This window comes from Corvus hawaiiensis, chromosome 3, assembly GCF_020740725.1.
Source record: "Corvus hawaiiensis isolate bCorHaw1 chromosome 3, bCorHaw1.pri.cur, whole genome shotgun sequence".
Lineage (NCBI taxonomy): Eukaryota > Metazoa > Chordata > Aves > Passeriformes > Corvidae > Corvus > Corvus hawaiiensis.
This window is the reverse complement of record NC_063215.1, coordinates 72,521,619-72,540,930: the sequence shown is the minus strand read 5'-3', so window position 1 is coordinate 72,540,930 and position 19,312 is coordinate 72,521,619. Positions and strand designations below refer to the sequence as shown.

The 19,312-nt window shown below is 38.9% G+C and overlaps 1 protein-coding gene across 1 annotated transcript in view; it reads right to left on the bottom strand.

The window, feature by feature from the left end:
• Nucleotides 1–19,312, bottom strand: part of NID1 (nidogen 1) — a 43,829-nt gene that overhangs the window by 23,971 nt on the left and 546 nt on the right. Inside the window, exons 2-10 of the mRNA XM_048297878.1 lie at nt 12,910–13,209; nt 11,619–11,848; nt 10,536–10,963; nt 9,494–9,643; nt 7,992–8,243; nt 6,671–6,871; nt 4,610–4,855; nt 3,541–3,684; nt 2,321–2,449 (exon numbers count right to left, since the gene is read on the bottom strand). Of these exons, the coding sequence (XP_048153835.1) occupies nt 2,321–2,449; nt 3,541–3,684; nt 4,610–4,855; nt 6,671–6,871; nt 7,992–8,243; nt 9,494–9,643; nt 10,536–10,963; nt 11,619–11,848; nt 12,910–13,209 (2,080 nt within the window). The remainder of the gene's footprint in view (nt 1–2,320; nt 2,450–3,540; nt 3,685–4,609; nt 4,856–6,670; nt 6,872–7,991; nt 8,244–9,493; nt 9,644–10,535; nt 10,964–11,618; nt 11,849–12,909; nt 13,210–19,312) is intronic.

Genomic DNA, 19,312 nt, shown 5'->3' with positions numbered 1-19,312 from the left:
GTCAACTACTGGAGAGATCTGGAACCAGACCCTGCAGCTTTTCATAACTCTCTCATGCTGACAGCAGTGACTCTGAAGGCACTGCACTACTTTGCACACAAATTGTTTCAGGAAGCTGCTGGAGCTCTGCCTATGCTTACCTGTTATGTCAGAGAACAGGAAAGGAAGCCATGGTACTTGAAATAGGAAGTGGTAAAATATTACAAAAATTTTGGGCCACAAAAATAGGGTGTCCAATGTGTACATCTAGGAACAGACTTCCAGCTGCTGTAACAGAGGCTGCTGTAACACTGAGGCTCTCTTTACACAATTTTTATAAGGAGTTGACAGAGGGCCAAGACAAGACTCTACAACCTTCCTTTCATCACAGTACACAGACAGAAACTACCACAGTGTCAGCAGGGAAATAACAAAAATCTTCTATCAGAGCCATATCTGAAAACACTCATTTTTTCTGTTTCTCTGGAGGAAATGACATCATTGTTAGAATCATTAATACTTTTGTTTGATGGAGTAAGTTTTAGATGAAAAAATAATTCATTAAGAACAGCATTATAAATGCGTAAGGTAAGAGTTGGAGCTCAAAGAAAGTCCCCAAGTCCTCTGGTTTCTCATCCAACAAATAGGAGAACAGGATTTATTTACAACCCTCTACTAAAGCTACCCAGTGAATCACACAGCTGGTATGAAAAAAAAAGGCAGTTCCATAAAAGCTGAGTCAGAGCTGTTATCCCTGAGCAACTTGCAAAAGCACAGAGAGTTGCTATTGCCCCTTCTGGGGTTCAAATTGTCTGTAGGTTATAAAACCTTCTACTGTGAAAAGATTACCATGATATTTATTTTCAATCTGTTGGGAAACTAGAGTCTATCTTCCCTCTCTTCAGCCTTAAAAATGCAATTTGGTTTTGGTTGAAGGAAGGGATCAAACTGAAACCCTTCAAGCTGGGCAAGGAATTACTTAGCACTTGCTAAAAGGAGAACATCAGCTTCATGGGAAAGTGGTAGAGTGAAGCTGGTGAGGTCATGGCTGGAGGGAAGAATGTTCTCTTTCAGGTCCAAGTCACAGAAGTGCAGTGTTGGACACAACAGAAGGAACATAAAGCTGCTCTTCCACATCTCACCCTATCCCTTCCAGTGACCTGGGTAGAAGAAGCTGCTTTTTCTGCCTGTTCTGCAACAAAAGGAGACTTAGGGTTCACTGTGACTTAGGGAACAGACATGAATTGTAATTCCTACTGGAGCAGACAAATTTGCCTTGTGATGGAGTGTAATACACAGCATGCAAAGCCACAAATTCAGAGAAAGTAATGCAACTCTGCTGTAAGATGAAGGCTCCTCAGTCTTAGCTGAAGAACAGTCTTGGCTATAATGAGCAACAACCTGGATGCATTAGCTGATCAAAGCATAACCAAGCTTCCACCACAACAACAGTTGTAGTAACAACAGAAGCAAAAAGTCCTCAACTGTTATCGCTTATTTCCGAAAAAAAGAGGAACTTCCAGCCATACTGCAAGTGTATGGCTTCCAGCCATACTGGAAGAGTGTGTATACGTTTTGTTGGTACAGAATTACTGTCAGGTTGCAAAGATAAAAATTCTAACAAAAAAAATCCAATCTCTATCCTATCCTGACAGCTGCAGCTCTAGAAGTAGAGTCATTACTCCTCTTATCTGTTATTTGTCATTATCCCTCTTCTATCTACCATTTGTGGATTCCTTTTTCCAAAAAGAATTTCTACAACTTGAGTGAAAAACGGGGCAAACAGGAAAAAGATAGTCCTTGTTAGGACAACCGTAGTCTAGCAAATATAGATTAACTCAGGCTTCCTCCAGAAAAAAGTTTTTAAATTACAGAAAAATAAACTAGTTCAGTGACAATTTCTGAATTTGATATGTAATGGTTCATTTAAAATCAACTAAAGAGCCAAATCGCAAAGATTTTAACAGTCAAATGATCTGCAGCTACAATTCCTTTTCATCATGATAAATTATCACTTCAGAATAAGTCTGCAGTGGCCAAGACACACTGATTTAGAACTGTGCACTATCTTGTCCAAGGGATGAATCTGTAACTAAAATCTCATCTGTTAAGTTGAACTCTAGATTAGACATAAGAAACAAAACACAAACCCTCAAAAAGCCAAAAGCACAGCACTTAGAAAACACAGAAAAAAACAGTAATCACAAGCTGCAGCACGAACTCCTGAATTCCACTCACAATAGAAGTCAGCACAGATTGGGAAGCACTGATTTCTGTCTCTGCTAGACACATCAGACCCCAAAGGCTGGTGGGCAATGCTTTTAAGAAACATGAAACTCACCAACACAAGTCCGCCCATCTGCCGCAAACTGGTATCCCTCGACACACTCGCAGCGGTAGGTTCCCGGCTGGTTGTTGCAGTCTGCATTGGTGCCACACAGCCCTGGCTGCTCTGAGCACTCATCAATATCTAGGATATTAAAAGGATTTTGGTTATTACAAAGATGCATTTGATATGCATGCCAGAAAACCAGAAACTGGGGAACTCCTGACTAATAGCAGTCTTCTGCACTTAGGCCACAGCTTGGACAGACCATACCTCCTAAGAGATATTAATAACCTGAAAATAAGTTTTGAGGTAACTGTGCCCTCAGCTAATCCACACCAAAAAGAAGAAAACAAACCAGAAGAAGCTCTATCATGGAATAATAACGGGAAGGCACAGAAAATTGGAGAAGAAAGAGGAGCCAAAAAAATTGCCGCCTTAAGTGATCAGAAGCAATGATAACTACTGGGGGAGAGCATGAACTCCAGGAAAGGCTTCCCATTTCATTATCCATATACATCTCTAATCCACTGCTGCACAACTCACAGCACTAGAGGACTGGAAGGGACAGTGTGATCCTGTTGTTTTCATTTGCAAGTTGATTAAAGGGTTGGAGTGGAAAAAGAGTTGTGCTTTGGGTTTAAAAAAACCGCAAAACTTGGTTAGGTAATAGGGATGACATATTTCATTAACACCCACTTTCACTGCTTTAAAACAAGTATTAGACCTGTGATTTGATTACAAGGCAAAACCCAAATACACTAAGAATACAGAGCTAGACAGAACGGGGAAATACAAGTCTTCTTGAACAGAAAAGGGTTTTCAAAGCAGATCATGAAAAAGATTATTTCAATGACTTGCACAATGACTCTGTCCGCATGTGCATTTCCTATTTCTCATCTCCCCTGAGAACCTTTAAACTAGTTGACTCATTTTAACCAGAACTTGCATTATAGTAGGTTTCTCACAACTAAGTTCCCACATGTTTTATAAAAAGACAAACTGGGTGGGAAAGATATTTTGCAAGCTAGGAAAACATACTCTTCCAGACAGTCAAACTTGCTTACTTTGATTATTGAGATACATCAGGTAGCCCAGCAACCCTCTAACCTTAAAACCAGCCTCTCAGGGCAGTTCATTTTGCTGGAATGGCTAATCCTGAAGGTCAATATACCACAAGGAAAATAAGTTCTACATGAGCTTTCGTTTCACAACAAATGGAAGCCTTCTGATACCATAGCAAACGTTTCCATCTCCACGGAAGCCAATCGAACATTCACAGAGGAAACGATTTCCAGTTCCTGGACGGCACACGGCGTTGGTGTCACAGTTATGAGTACCAGTGTAGCAAGGATTCTGGTTAATATCTGCAGAACCATCTGGCAAGAGAGACCACATTTAGCCTTGATGACTCTGTCCAAGTAATAGCCCCCAGTTAAGGCCCAGAAGGAGGTTGCTTGTAATGCACATTAAACAAGGAAACATACTTTTGCATCAGGAAGAAAGGGACTTGCAGGTGGATAAGCAGGACACCAATCTTAGATATGTATTTAATAGCACCAGTATTCCTTGTTACTTGTACAAAGGACTACTGAGTTCAAAAAGAACCCCAAAAACCTCTCTGAAGAGCAAGACAGAAAGAAAATTCATCTTCCAGTCACTGACACTAGACTCAAAACATGATTCTTAACAGCTTGGTTTATTCATTTTAATTAGCAGAACTTTATTTTGTAACAAACAAAAGTGAGCACAGTCTGTTTTTATACTCATCTGGTGTGCATTTTCAAATTGTCTCTTTGCTTTCTTTCTGATGTTAGTGCAAGCTTGGATAGCTCATCCAAAAAAACACCTTTCATAAGCAGCCTACAATTCAAAGATAAAATGCCATGTTTCAAGATAAATTATAGAAACTCATCCATAGTAAATCGTATTCCACTCTTTTGCTCTCTTCTCTGACGATGCCAAAAAAAAAATTAATAGAGGAACTACAAATTAGGTAAACACCATACTCCACGCATACAAGTGGGAATAGATTCAAGGTGGTATATTGAGAGTATTTCAAGGAATTAGACAAAAACCCCAGTGAATTTCAAGAACAGAGCATCACTTGAATACTCTTTCTCAAGTAAAAATACAAATTCTCAACAGTTCCATTTCTCTTCTTCACTGGTGGATCTGGACTGCTGCTACCTAATGAAATTAATTAATCTTCTTAACAACCAGCTAGGACAGGCTATAAAAAATGGCTGACTGTTCTTAATTACTCACAAAAGAGAAAAAGCAAAATTTGCAATGGATACATACCACTGATGGGGCCGATGGAATTGCTCATGGCGTATCGCAGGATCTGCTCGTCTCTGTTGTACAGGACAAACACACTGTCCACTGAGAGCTGTTGAGTGGCAGGAATAGAATAGTGGGAGTCATCATGGATGCACTCATCAAAGGAGATGGTCTGGCGCCACTGATAGGCACCCGTGTACGTGGAAGCAACTCCATCCCTTTCAGGTTCTGTCACTGTGTACTCCCTCGAGGAGGATGAAGTGATCACTGCAACATGACAGCAAACAGACTGATTAGAGCAGAGATCAAAAGCTCTCTGTCAAATGCTATCTGTAGACTTGGGATGCAGTCTGTGTAGTGCAAATAGGAATGTCAAAGGCAAGATGCTATAAAAATGGATGTATTTCCATGCAAAGGAATAAGCACTTGAGCACACTTACTCTGTTCTCAGGTATCACAGCTTTGAGAAATGAGTAATTTCATTTATTTTGACATGTTTTAAAAATTTAACTTTGTGGGTTTCCAAGTAATGAAAGGAAAATTCAACTCAGCAAACTCAGAGGTTCTTTAGGTGGATTTATATAACACATCTCCAAGATAAGGACAAGAGCCACCTCACCAGCCTAAACTACACCCACTTTTAGTTCATTGTAGGCTATTAGCCTTGGATTTTAACAGAGCCCTGAAGAAGCTGCATGTCTGAGAGCTCCTGTATGCTCCACAACAGTTTTCTATATTGGGAAAAATTGTGAACAAAACTCTCCAAGAAAAATATCTGGGCTTGTGGATCCTCCCACCAACAGAGAGGTCCTCAGAACACCACTATTCTTTGTTTGGATACCAGAACACACCTGTATCACTCCACTTGCAACAGCTGGCAAAATCTGGATTTCTGCTAAGTAGGAATCCATTAGATACGCCATGGGGCAGTAGAATAGCAGCTGTTTGAGTCCTGGTAAATCAAATCGGGCCTGAACGACACCTCCCTCCAGCCTGACTTTACCTCCATGGGAACAGCATTTCTGCCACGTAGGCAACTGTTCTATAGAGCAGATGCTGCCCAAACTCTGAAGTTGTTCAGCACAAAGCAGAAGCTTCCTGCTGCTTCCACTTCCTCCTCCTCCCAGTCCTTAACAACAGGCAAAGCACGAGGGGGTTCATCACTGGCTACCAAACCCAGACATTAGTGAATACAAGGCCATGATGATGCCACTACACCATTTTCAGCTATCTCTAGCAACCAAAAGTGCACCCTTGGAGCAAAGCGCAGTCTCTCCAGTATTCATGTGCACCAAAGGCTGCTTCCTCTGTACTGCTCTTTGGCACCTGGGCTGGCTGGCCAGCAGCAACACTCCAACCTCACTTCTTTCTGTTTTGAAACACCCATAATTTCATCCAGGAAGAGGAAAGCAAAATAAGTAAGCAAAACAAGATTGCCCTGTAAATAGTGAGTGAAGAATGGTTCTCTCAGGAAACCTAGGATCTGTGATAAAGGAATTGAGAGAGAGGAGAGAGAAGTATTGAAGAGACAATGTAGGAAACTGATAAGGGAATTAAGAGGTTCCTAATTTTCCAGTCAGTTGTTCAAATCCAGCTCAAATAATACTGATAAATGCTTGCAGAGTCATTGTAATGCAGTTTACATGAGACATAGTGGTAAATAATTGGTTTAGTCTGAGACAAGATCAAAGCTCACTTAATGACATTACCACAAAATTATATACACAGTACAGCTCCTACTAAAGGGCTGTGGACCTACAGAAAAAAACGTAGCAACTTGAACACTGCCATCAACAGCATAAAAACAAGGCCAACAAAAAGGGGAATCGAGAGTGTTTTTCAAACATCAGTTCAGAGAAAGTTAAACTTGTATTTTTTCAATGAAAAGATTAGAAATACTTTCATTGTCCCACTCAAAATCCGCCTTCTTTTGAAATCTTTTCCTAAGAGGCAAAAAGCAACTTTCTATAAGTCAAAGGGTCTAAATACACTTGCTAAAAAAGGAATAAAATAATGTTTTTCTTATTGTCTTAGTCTCTGCTTTGTGCACTTTCTTATAATTTAATTCTTATGAAACCTTACCAGAACTGGACGTGTGGTAGAGTTCGGTGTATGGCTCTATATGGACTGAGGAACCAGATGTGATCTCAGGTATTCTGCCCTCCATTTCTGTGCTGATAGTAAGGTGACCATGCTCATCAATGCCACTAAATTTCTGCTTTACAACCAGCTTCTCATTGTTGCGGAGAAAAGTTACTTCTGTTTGCCGTGTAAACTCACCACCTAAAGAAAAAGAATTAGTTAAACACTAAACTAAATAGAGGTTTCTGATTCCTTCTATTCCAAATATTGTTTCTAGTAGATAAAATATAAATTACCATTGTTGGCAAGTTTTGATATAGTGCAATTGCTAATGTCTTGTGTTTCTAATGAAATAATTTTCAGAGATATACTGATAATATACTTGGATATTGCAAGAAAATTTTTTTAAGCAGCGAATATGATAAATAACAAATAAACCAGAGGGAGCAGGGTTAAATTAAATTTAAAAAGAAGTTCTGGCTAAGCTAATAGTAGTAGGCCTTATCCTACCATTTAAAAGGACAATTTAGAGAAAATTTCCATTAGGAGTACAGGGAGTTAAAAAAGAATTCAAAATCCAGTACCTCTGTTTCCAAATCAAAAACAAGTGAAATGTGTGTTGTAAATTCCAGAACAAACTTCAAACATACCAAATCCAAGAAAATCCCAAACCAAAAAGTAGTCTTCAACTAAATTCATATTACATGTCCATAAAGGATCAAATTTTAAAAAGAAACACATGAACAGAACAGATTGAATCTACAGCTTGACTTCATTTGCACAACCAACCAGATTTGGCCTCAATCTCTTATGAAAAGCTCGGATTGTGAACAGGGGTTTCCCTCAAACAAGCTAACGGAGTCATTTGCATGTCATGCAGCAGCTGTTTCTGTAAAAGGTTTCAGACCCTCGTGAGGTCAGATTCTCATTTCTCTTTTGCTCTGTTGGTACAATCAGGCAATTAACATGTTAGACCTCTTGAAGATGTAGGAAAAGACTTTTTTAACAACTATGTACACTCTAGTAACAACTCCCCCCCCAAAACAGATCTTTTTAATAATCTCTTTCTTGAACAGAAACTGGCCAAGCCAATCTTCTCTCTAACACACTTAGCTCTTGTACACTGACAGTAAATTAAAAGGTCCATTGCCTATATATTGTAAACAAGAAAAACGGTGAGAAATTTGATTACAAAAAACCAATTTGCAGCTCAGAATAGATGTGTGCTTTTACCCTATATTGCTTCTAAATACGCATCTATTTTCTATCAAGACAGAGGAAAGCATAGCAATTTTGAACATTATTTTAATTTAGAAGTTACCAGTAATGCTGAATCCATTTTTATATCCTTGCTGTTCCACAGCAAACATCCATCCTATGATACCTCCAATAGAGGCAAGAGGCAGTAGAGAATACCCCACAGTCTCCGGGATTGTGCTGATAGCAGTGTAGGCACGCCCTTGGTTCATCACAACATATGAGTGGAGATCAGTGTTCTCAAATACAACCGGAACAGGGTTATTTCCTACAAAGATTCTTCCTCTGACCTTCCCGTTGACTCTCTGAGGAGAACCTGGCAAATCAATACAATGCATCAGAACAAAATAACAGTTCTCTCATACTCTCCAGGGAACATGTTCAGAGTGTTCACAATGCTCAGTGTTTAAATAAATGGCAAACAAATACTCAGAATTCAACCAAGAAACTGCCATGTGTTCACTTGCTTATGTAGGTGCATGCATGTATGTTGTCTTATGTGGATGGTTAAATGGCCAAATTTGCCTGAAGAGATGCCCTTTATCCTCATTAAAAGTTCTGTCTGAAAGGATAACTCCATAACACTGTTACAAGTATACCTGACAGTAAGTGGCAGACAGAAACTTCTTTTTAAGATCACACTTCATATCGATACACACTGAATGCAAATTTGCTCATTCCCTATTAGAAGACTAACACCATTAGTCATTAGAATAATTGACCTGTTATTCTAACCTATTACATTTCTTGGCTCTGAACTATTGGCCATGTTGAAGACCATCAGTGTTACACAGAAGTAGCTATTTTGGATTGCTAGTTTTCTGTATACAATTTCCTACATGGAAGTTTAAATTTGATTATCATCAGATCCTTCTTTCCTTTCTATGGAAAATCCAATTTTATGAACTGAAAACTAAGTATTAGGTTTTGCTTTCCTGGTTTACAAAAGCATAGTCTTGCAGTAAACTATTTGAGTTGTTGAAATGCATCTGTACTCTGAGGCAAATCACTATGAGGATTACAAGTGTATACATAAGAAATTCCTTTATGGATTTTACATGGGAACAAAGTTTAAATGGGTATTTAACAAAAATCTGGCAGATCAGCCCATTAGAAAAGCAGCTTAAGAGTCAGACAAAGAGGAGCCATGCTCTTTGGTTCGACGATCAAAGTTAATTTGTTCATCACTTTGAACTGTCCATTTCTAGAGTGAGGACCATATCAGATTATAACACGTTGGAACTTCATGACTAATTCTAGGAAATACCACTGGATGTTATGCTTTCTTTTAAATGATGTCAGTTACAGAAGAGTTTATTTTTTCTAGAAAGTAACATTGAAATGAATAAAGCATGTAATTAACCACTCAAAAAAATTTGCTTCACTCAAAAAACCACAGCATTTTAAAAAACAGAGCTCACTGATTAAAATACCTTTCACTATATCTTAGTGATAAGTCTTTCAAAAAGTCTTTAGCAGGACTTTTTTGGAGTTGAATGCAGGTCACCTCATTCAAGAATGCTGTACATAATTGTTGTTTATGTATCTAAATTTCAAACCACTTACCTTCTGCTACACATTGTCTGCCATTTCCTTTGTAACCAGCAATACAACTGCAACAAAATCCGTTGGGATAATCCTTGCAAATAGCATGAACAGAGCACTGGTGACGGTTGTTAGCACAGGTCTGTTGGACATCTGTGTGGTAGCGAAACACTGCGGAAAACAAGACCAGACATTTATACTTCATGTCATTACTGTGGTATTCACATATCCCTGGACTAGTTTAAAAGTGTCTCTGGACTCACTTGATCAGATTTTCATTTTCTCTTCACAGGAAACAAACTATTGCAATTGATATTGGCTAACCTTGCAATATACAACTGTCTACTATTTCACAGAAAATATCAGGGCTCCTGCTGTTTAATTATTTAGTTAGAAAATCGTTTAGTTCTATTGACTTCAGCAGATCTATATTAATACAGATCAGTTGAAATTCTTGTCAAAACTAAACACACAGTAATTTTATCTTGTCCTTGTTTCCAAATCAAAACAAACAGGACACTTTCCAACTTTAGAAACAAAACAATCAGCACAGTACCCAGCACCATGCAGCAACTGATGCACCCTGCAATCCTAATTGTTTTATCCTGTTACTTAATGGAATAGCAATTCTCACACCTGCTTCAAGAAACAATTAACATCTGGGCAGTCAGTCACACTACTCCGAAATTTCTAGAAATGCTTTATCAGAACTTAGAATTGCTAATTCCACCCTTCTAAGACCTGAGGCCATGAAATCCTAGCCAAAAAAATTTATGACAGCTTCTATTCCCAACCTTTATTAAATCACCTGTATTCAGAAACGCATCTGAGAAAGGCCTGTGAGCTTGACTAGGGTAGTTTACTAGACTGACAAGATCTGAATCTGAGGTGACATCCAAGTTAACTACCTCAATGAATAACACAAACTTATAACGTGTCCAGATTTTCAGATATGAAACTAATGAGAAGGAAACATTATTTCTTTTGTAATTCAATTCCTTTCACACGTCTTTTTTGCAGCATATCCATGTTGGAAGCAGCTAAACTGTACAAAAGACCTTACCTATTCCAGTTTCATCAAATTCTTCCACATCTATGACTTGGGGTGGCTGTGGGGGGAACTGCTGGATCCGAAACTGGCGAGGTGGAGCTTTTGCTGTTGGGAAATTTTGAGGACTGTAAAAAGACTCAGTTGAAGGTGTTCCTGTTACATCTTGGTATGGAGTCAGAAAGTCTTCTGCAGCTAGCCGAGGAACACCGTACGTGACAAGGTGCTGATCCTCTTCAGTGCTGTCCGTACTACTTGTGACATACTGCTGAGTTATTTCAGTGGAGCCGTAGTCGGACATAAGGGGCTTAGAAGTCATCTCCTGGTCCTCTTCATTGGACTCTAGGCTCTCCAAAACATTGCTGATCTTGGCAGGCACAATACTGTCAGATGAGCTACCAATCTCAAACACCCAGACACCCTGCTTCTCAGCATTGCTGCTTCTGTCAAAGAGAAGCACATGCCAAATAAAGCAAGTTGTGTGGTATTTCCAGCCTACACACAATGTTACTCTTCACTGAGAAGCACCAGGACAAAACTGCCTAATTGTCTTATCTACATTACACACTTACCTACAGATACAGTTTATTCAGCTGTAAAACACCCTTGACAGTTTGGGTAACATTTTTTTTCTCCTCACCCACAGCTCCGTTGAGAATTTCTAGCTTTCTTGTCTCCAAAGCAGTAGGAACAGAGGGAGATTTTAGGGCCACAAAGATCTTGCTACCACTTACTAAAACTTTCTAACTCATTCCCTTTCCTGCTTGTTCACCCTTTCTTTCAAAACCACAAACAAACACACAGAAACAACCTGCCTAGGACAGACTATGAAGAATTGAAGACTAAATGGTGCTGTTTATAGAAGAACTAAATAAAAAGGAGTTCCTACCAGTGACAATGGAACTAAGGACTTTTGTCAAATTACAATAAAGTCCTCAAAGTCCTCAAAAGAGTGGATATTTATCAGTACTCGATCTTGTGATTTCTCGCGCGATGGCTAATGGGATCTTATTAGTTCTCATTGATTCATGAAAAAATTAAGAAAATCATGGAACTCTGATGTTTTCTTGAGGTGTTTAAACAAAGAAAAAAGCATACTTGTATAGGTTTCTAATGGTGTCTTCATCATCAGCAATGACATTGTAGGATCCTGGTTTTTCCCAAAAGTAGTAGTTTGTAGAGGCTTGACTAAAGCCAACCACAGCAGGAATATTTTCATCACCATTCTTGGAGTATGTGCTATAGAACTGCAAGCTATCTTCTGGATAAAGGAAAATAGCATACGAACTGGAATCAGAAGAGGCTAAGACAGCCTGGAAAGTGTTTCTCTGTGGGAAAAAATTATTACATATTTACTCACATAAAAATAGTCAAGAAAGAGTAATTATTTTCTTTTCAAACACAAAATGAAAATCAGAATTCTCATTGAGAAGAAAAACATTATCAAAAGTAAATTAAATCTGTAGGAAATAGAGAGGTTGCCCAAAATATAACAATTTTAAGTTCTGTAATGCTGTAGGATGCTATTTCATTTCCTTAAAATAACTGAAGTGATGTGCTAGACTAAATAAAAAATTCTGTAAACAGAATGTTTAAAGTAAAGTTCAAGTTTCATGTTGCTCAAGTCTTTTCCCATAGGAACACTTCTGCCTACTGTAGGAACCACTGGGACAGCACCTCAGACATCAGCTGTTCATTGCTACCAGAGTGCAGAGGTGTTACTATGAACACAATGCTTTTGTCGAGTTCAGCAAAATAAATTAGTTGTTGACATAAAAAGATTTGCTAAGTAGTGGTAATGTTCTCATCAGCTTTGATAATTATGGCGTACTAAGTTACATATCCTTGCAGGATAGTACCTGAATGGTTTAAAAGGGGAAAATGATTTGTGAATAATAAAAAAATAACCTCTAATTTCTTAATTCAATACTAGCTACAAAACATTAGTTTTTGTGAATGCAATATCATCTGTTCAAAATGGTCTTAAGATCCTACTAGTCCATAGAGTTATCTGATTTTACATAGTTTGATGTCAAAATTACTTTAGTCTGTTGAAAAATGCAAGCCAGCAGGATTATATTGAATGGAGGGAGGTCAGGATATTCTAGTTCAGTTATTATCACAATACATTTAACATTCAAAGTAAGAGCCATTAGGAAACACAAAGAAATCAGCTACGTAGTTTCAAGCATTATCTTTTGAATTAATAAAGTATTATTAAAATAAAACTTGTAAAAATTCTGGAAACTCCTATTTTGCTACAGCCTTTTCAACAATAATATACATTCTTAGCTCTGCAGAATTCATTTAAACACAAAACACAGGTTGCAGTGCTACACTTTAGCTGAGTGTGTGTCCAACACGACTCAAAGCTCTGATTAACATTCACCTTTTCTTCCAAAGTGTGATCTTCCCCTGGTGCCTGGAAAGGAGCCACAAGCTTCCAGGTAACAATAACAACACTGCTGGGATCAAAAGCACTCTCAGGAAAACCTCTTTTGACATAGTCTGATGCAAGTTGCAAGACATCAGAGGATGAATCTTCTCTGAAATACACATTTCCACGTCCATCTGTTGTGTCCAGGTCAGACATAAAAGGAGCAATAGCCCCAAAACTCACTGGGAATTGACCAAGATATTTTTCTTCATTTGAGGGTTCATTCACTGCAATAATCCCATTAGTGGTAACCTAATAAAAAGATGAAAATTGTAACACAAATACTGTTCATACAACTGTGTCCCACACATATGCTCCAGATCACAATATTTTAATTTCAAATCCAAAAGAAATGCAATAAAAAGTCAGGTTTGTATCTGAAAAGTAACCGTGGTTTTTTAAGCTTTTGTTTAGAATCCCATGTCAGGAGTCCTGAGATTTCAGTTGCCCAAAACTAAAGGTTGACCTCATGGATAGAACAGCCTTTTTTTCCTAGATCATGATTTTAGCTATTTAAATTTCAGACACCTATTGTCTCTTCTGACAAGGATATACATAACCTTCCCACCACTGCTTCAGAAGCTGATAGAACTTCTGAACAAAGAACTAATTTACACATAGACACCAACCCCAAAAAACTGCTCCATGCTTAAATATGGTAATAGCCTGGGTGAAAGTCTTTTGGGAAGTCATACAGATTTCTCTTTGCCTTCAGTTTTCACTTCACTACAGCCACCCTCCTAGGAAGTCCTCTGCTACTGTGCAAGGCTAACAACAACAAGCTGCTGCTCATTCTTAAGACATGCTGTGAGCACAGCTCTTACACCAGAGGCTATAGAGGCTAGGAAACAGAATTTCCATAGCAAATATAGGCTACCCTATAAATTCCTTTACAGCTGAGTGCCCAGACTGATAGAAAAATGGCTCTAATACTTGAAGGGGGGTGGGAGAAGGTATTTGCATAAATAAGTGAAACTCTTGATCTGAAAATGCATTGTACTGGCTCAGGGAGATTTAACCCATCAGCGAGATGGTGATTCACTGTCAGCCACCTCTGACTAAAACTGAGATAAATACATACATACAGGTAGGTGCTAGGGCACACCCAAGTGCGACAGCCAATCTCCGCTGCCAAACCAGAGCTGGCTCTCATGCACACAAGCAGTGAGCAAGACTGCAGGTGTCAGGCCTTGAAGCAGTGCTTGAAGTGCTCAAAGTGCTCACACACAGCTTTTTGTCCTGGGCCCTTCCGCCAGCTGTGTTTGGCACTGTGTGAGTCAGCCACATACAAATCCACCTCCAAGTCTTGGACTACCTGATACCAGGACACATCTGACTACCTGCAGGCAGCCAGGCACTCACTCTAGAGCTGCTGCCACATACACAGGAGACTCAAAATGGGACAGAGGTCCCAGAACTGTCACTATAAACTATGAAACTGAAACTGCAATCTCCCACAGATTTATCTCACTCACAGGGATTCTTGTGAGTCCAAGAAGAACAAACTGCTGCTGTATCTTTTTACACAGTCAAGATATTATCAACGTGATAAAATCTTTACAAATGCCTAGAAGTGGGTCAGAATGGCCACTGACACAGACTGCAAGGCCATCTAGCCCAATGGCCTGTCCCCAGCTGTACCTGCTAGCTTAGAGAGTCAGCAAAACAAGAGGACATGCACCTACTTCTCCAACGAGCCTCCAGCTGCATCCACCTCAAGGGGTTCCCTGTGCTTTGACTGTTTTTCATCCTCAGTGGATCTCTTTTGCATATTTTTTAAGTCTTCCCTTAGCACATATAAACTCTCTGCATCCACAAAATCCCTTAAAAAGGAACTCCATGGATTTGTGACTCATACCCTCAGGTCTCTCCTACTTTTGTTTGCTTTCAGTCTGGCTTCCAGCTTCATTTGATGGCCCTAATTTTTGTATTCTGTCCCAATAAAATATTTTGTATTGGGACCTACAAAAATCCTACCCAGTCTCTCCCACTATATAATTTCTCCTTCAGAATTAAGAGCCCCAGCCTACCCATGCACTGCCTAAGAGCTGTTCTCTGTCTTTGATCACTCTCATTGTCTTTGAATATTTCTTTACCCTTTTCCACTATATAAATTTGTAATAAAGGAGGCCAGTAGGAGGCCACACATATTCTTCACAGAGAAACTGTGGTCTGTGCAAGCCCATCAAGGATGCTGGCTACACGTGCCTTGGCAACATCTTTAAAATCTGGACCACCACTGCTGCTACATACAGTAAATCAGAAAAAGTGTAGTATGAGAACTCATGACACAATTCACTCCTCCATATAGAAGAAACACCTACACCTTGAATTCTCCTATGGCAGAGGGTCAGAGCATGTTCCCTGCCACAGGCCAGTGGCCTGTCAGCTTGGTGTATAACTGGATAATGCTTAGCATGAACAATTAGCTAAACTTAGCAAATAGTTCCTAGATCAGAATTTATTTTAAAAGTGGCTTGACATACGCTGATTGTATTGTCTGCAGTTGTATAATTTCATTAGCAGCTAGCGTGTAAAATACTAAAAAAATTAAGGTTGTGTTAAAAAAAAGGCAAGTTGGCTTTATGCACAAATAGTATATCTAAGACAAATAAGCAGTAAATAACCTGTGCAAACATGATGGGAAAGCAGGTCATGTTAGAAAGGGGGAGAAGAAGCTGAATGTTGTGATGATTTTTACTCTAATCATTCATGACTTAACAGTGGCCACAGATCCTAAGGTGAACTATGAATCTGAGGAGTAAGAACTAAAAAGACAGCAGGGGTTACCTCAGTACAGACCCTACAACTGGAGTCAGACATGCAAGAGAAATCTAGTCCAGAAAGGTTCCCAGAACTCCTACAACATCGGAACACTAGAAAATGCCTCATATCCCTGTAAAGCAAAGCTAAAGCATGACCTGAAAATTAAAACCCACCAATTATACTATACCACTGGAAGACTGGATGGAGGATGGTGGACATTACAGTGTGTTTGCTAAGGCCTTTTAGTAAAGAGAGGCACTCCCTATTTAAAGTAATAAATTTAGAGCATATTAAAATTTTTCTCTTCCTTCTGCTTTCTTAAACTTTTTGCACATAAGCAGCCCTACTCCCACCTAAATCCTCTTGTGAGCGATGAGTGGTGTTTGAAGTATTTTAAACAAATTCCATGCTCTTCATCAGATTTGGTGTGTGTAGACTTTGTGGCTTCGTGATCCCCTATTTATGGCAGAGACTAAACATTAAGAGAAAATACAATCAGGACTAGCTTTTACTGCAGAATAAAGCAGAAGCCAGAAGAAATAGCCCTCCTCTTTTCACCTCTTAGTGACATGCATCTGGCTATTCCTTTCCTCTTTGTTAAAAACTTTTATGTAAGAAGTAATTTTATTAAGGAGATACAAAATGCCAACCCCATTTTTTAAAATAGTTTTTAAGTGAGACGGTTCTGTTTTAAATGTTAAGGGAATGTTTCTAGAACCCAGAAAACATTTGCAAGCCATTACATGAAAATAAATAAATAAGCTGCTCACTTTGTGCAGTGATTTTTAGGGCAAGAGGAGAAACTCACCAATAATGAAAATACGTTTTTAGCTTTGAGATTTAACAATGCATTTATATTGGCAAGGACAGTGAATACTCATTTAACTTCACCTTGTTTCTTTCAAGGTCATAGACACAGGTTAAGTGTGAATCCCAAAATAAAGAGAAGTAATTCAGGGTAAGTACTGGGTTTCATCAAAGCATCATTCCTGTCAAAAGGGAAAGGGGGTAAAAGAGGCCTCAGGTGGGCGTTGTCTGAAGACCAGCTTTACAGTATATCTTTCCTTTTAGGGTATAACACTATTTAAATTGACAGGAACTAACATAGATGTATTTTTAGCATGTTAAACTTCTGGATTACACACATAGTTAACATACATTTGTGGTTTGTAGCAGAACAAATTACACACACAGACACAATTATAGGTCCACCTTGAAAACCATGTGAGAAGAGGAATGCAAAGTAAGGAAGTACTTCTATTAAAAGAAAAAGTGTATCTCTTGTGTACAACAAAAAATGAAAGTTTCTAACAAATGTGGTACTTTTTCCCTGTTCAATGATTAGGCATTTTACAGGCTTGAATATTTCTGCGTAAAAGAGTTTAGAAAATTTGAATTTACCTTTATAATGAAGTGACGGTTGTCTTAAAGCAGCAAAGCTTTCCAATACAAACATGACCAACCATTAATTTAAGAACTTAAAAAAAGTAAGGATTAAAAAAATTGAACCAAGCTTGCATTAAAGGATTCTCACTTCTTTCCTAAATGGAGGTAACCCCTAATCCTTCCATTTTTCCACACCAGTGAGCGTTAGTGTAAACAAAAAAGCTTTAATAAAACTGTGCTATTAAAACGAATAGAATAGTATGGGTTAGTGATAGAGTTCAATGTTATAAATCTTACATACTAAAGTACCATATTGAAGATTACAATATGTGAAAGTCTGTTTCCACTTATATGAAATAAAATGCTCTCTTCTGTCTATGAAAACAGGTTTTGTTGCCAGGGATTTTATGACAAGTTGATACTAAACAATCACATCACAGAACTCCTCGCCTTTCTATTCATGTGTACAGCTAACTCAAACAAATCAGCTTCTCAGCTGTTAAAAAAGATAGAAAGAGAACCCACATAAAATTGCTACATAAAATTATAATGTGTACTAAATGTTAATTGTATCAGCTTGATAATATTTACTACCAACTAGCAATACTTTGGTAACTCCAGCTTGCCAAGCAAGATCGTAGAGCTTCATAAATACTCACTGCAAATATACAATAAAAATGTGTAATGTGAAGGTGCATTTAAAACTGCTCAGTACCTTTCCTTAACAGGTATACTTCTCCTTTCCCTACCCCCATGCAGTTTGTACTGTGCTTCTGTTCTGCAATACTTGCACCAGATTCAGTGCAAGAAAAAGCCTCTGCACAGACTGATACTGAAATGCCATTCATTAAAACTGCTCATCCTTAGTACTGAGTAATGCTGGCAGAGCCCTGGATGTGATTCAGAAATAGACTCTATATGGGTATTCGTTCAGGCAAAAACTAATCAGAACTGTTCCTGATTGAGAGCGTGGGCAAGTAACAGGATCATTAAACTAAAGAAACCCAGACTGGTTAATCAATTTACTGCTCTTTGAAAACTCTGTCCCATCTCTGTCACTTACCTGACATGCTACTTGTTATCTTTGCTTCTCAGTGGCTACAGCCCACTATCTTTCAAGAATATGTTTGTGCTTTAAAAAGTGTATTTTTTACTTGGGTTGACTAATCAGTGACCAAATTAGAGTACAGAAGGCAAGACAATGAACTAAGGGCCAAACTGAAGTCTGAATTCTACTTAATACTTCATCTCCATCAGCCTCAGTGAACAACGTCCATTTTCCACACAAGCATAACCTGAATCCCCCAAAATTTTGGATTTCAGATATGATTTCAGGATTTGCCTAGGTAGTGGCAGTATGGACAATGAAAAGGAGTGTAACTTAAGTGTCAGCACTAATACAACTCAGTATAGCACAAGCAAGTTATGTCTTCAGTAAATACCCATAAAACAGACTCAAGTGCATGGGAACTACGTGAAATTTTGAATCACTGCGGTCACATGGAGCTCTAGTTTCCCAAGCGTCTCCAGGTAGGTTAATCCACTGAGTTGCATCTTAGATCCACGATACCAAACCACACTGCTTTATCTGGACAGGGAGGTGAGATTTAGTCTACCAGATTAATGCCCTAAACACACTGTGCCTTCCCTACCAAGAGCTTTCTAAACGTGCTACTCAGCATTTTCAATTGCCAGCCTGGACGGGGCTTCAGGGGAAAAGAGGCAGTGGTAAAGCGTGCAGTACTCTTGCAGTGATCTGAAGACAAGCTGCCATTTTAAACAGTTTTTCTTATGGATGCTTTTGAGCAGCTCTGCTCCAGTCAGTCTGTTTTCAATCCCACCTTCAAACACTAAACACCCTCCATCAGCCATAAAAATGCACGCACAACTCTCAGCAGATTCAGCTGAGACATGCACAGATGGCTGAGATGTGCCTGCAGCCCAAAGCCTGCAATTCCTATGGATATGGACTTCCTCTGCCCAAGGGACTCTTAAAGCAATGAACACCTGGAAGTGCCCAAGACATCAAGAAACAGAAAGCTCTCCCAGCGCTCAGAGGTGCAAGCCTTAGACATGTCAGGCTGCTGGTTAGACACCCCGTTTCAGTTTTGTGACTCTGGCATGCCGAAACACACAAAACAGATCGCAACGAGGATGTTTCTGAGCTGAACACATTCTGTGTATGAATGCAGAAAACGCCTGG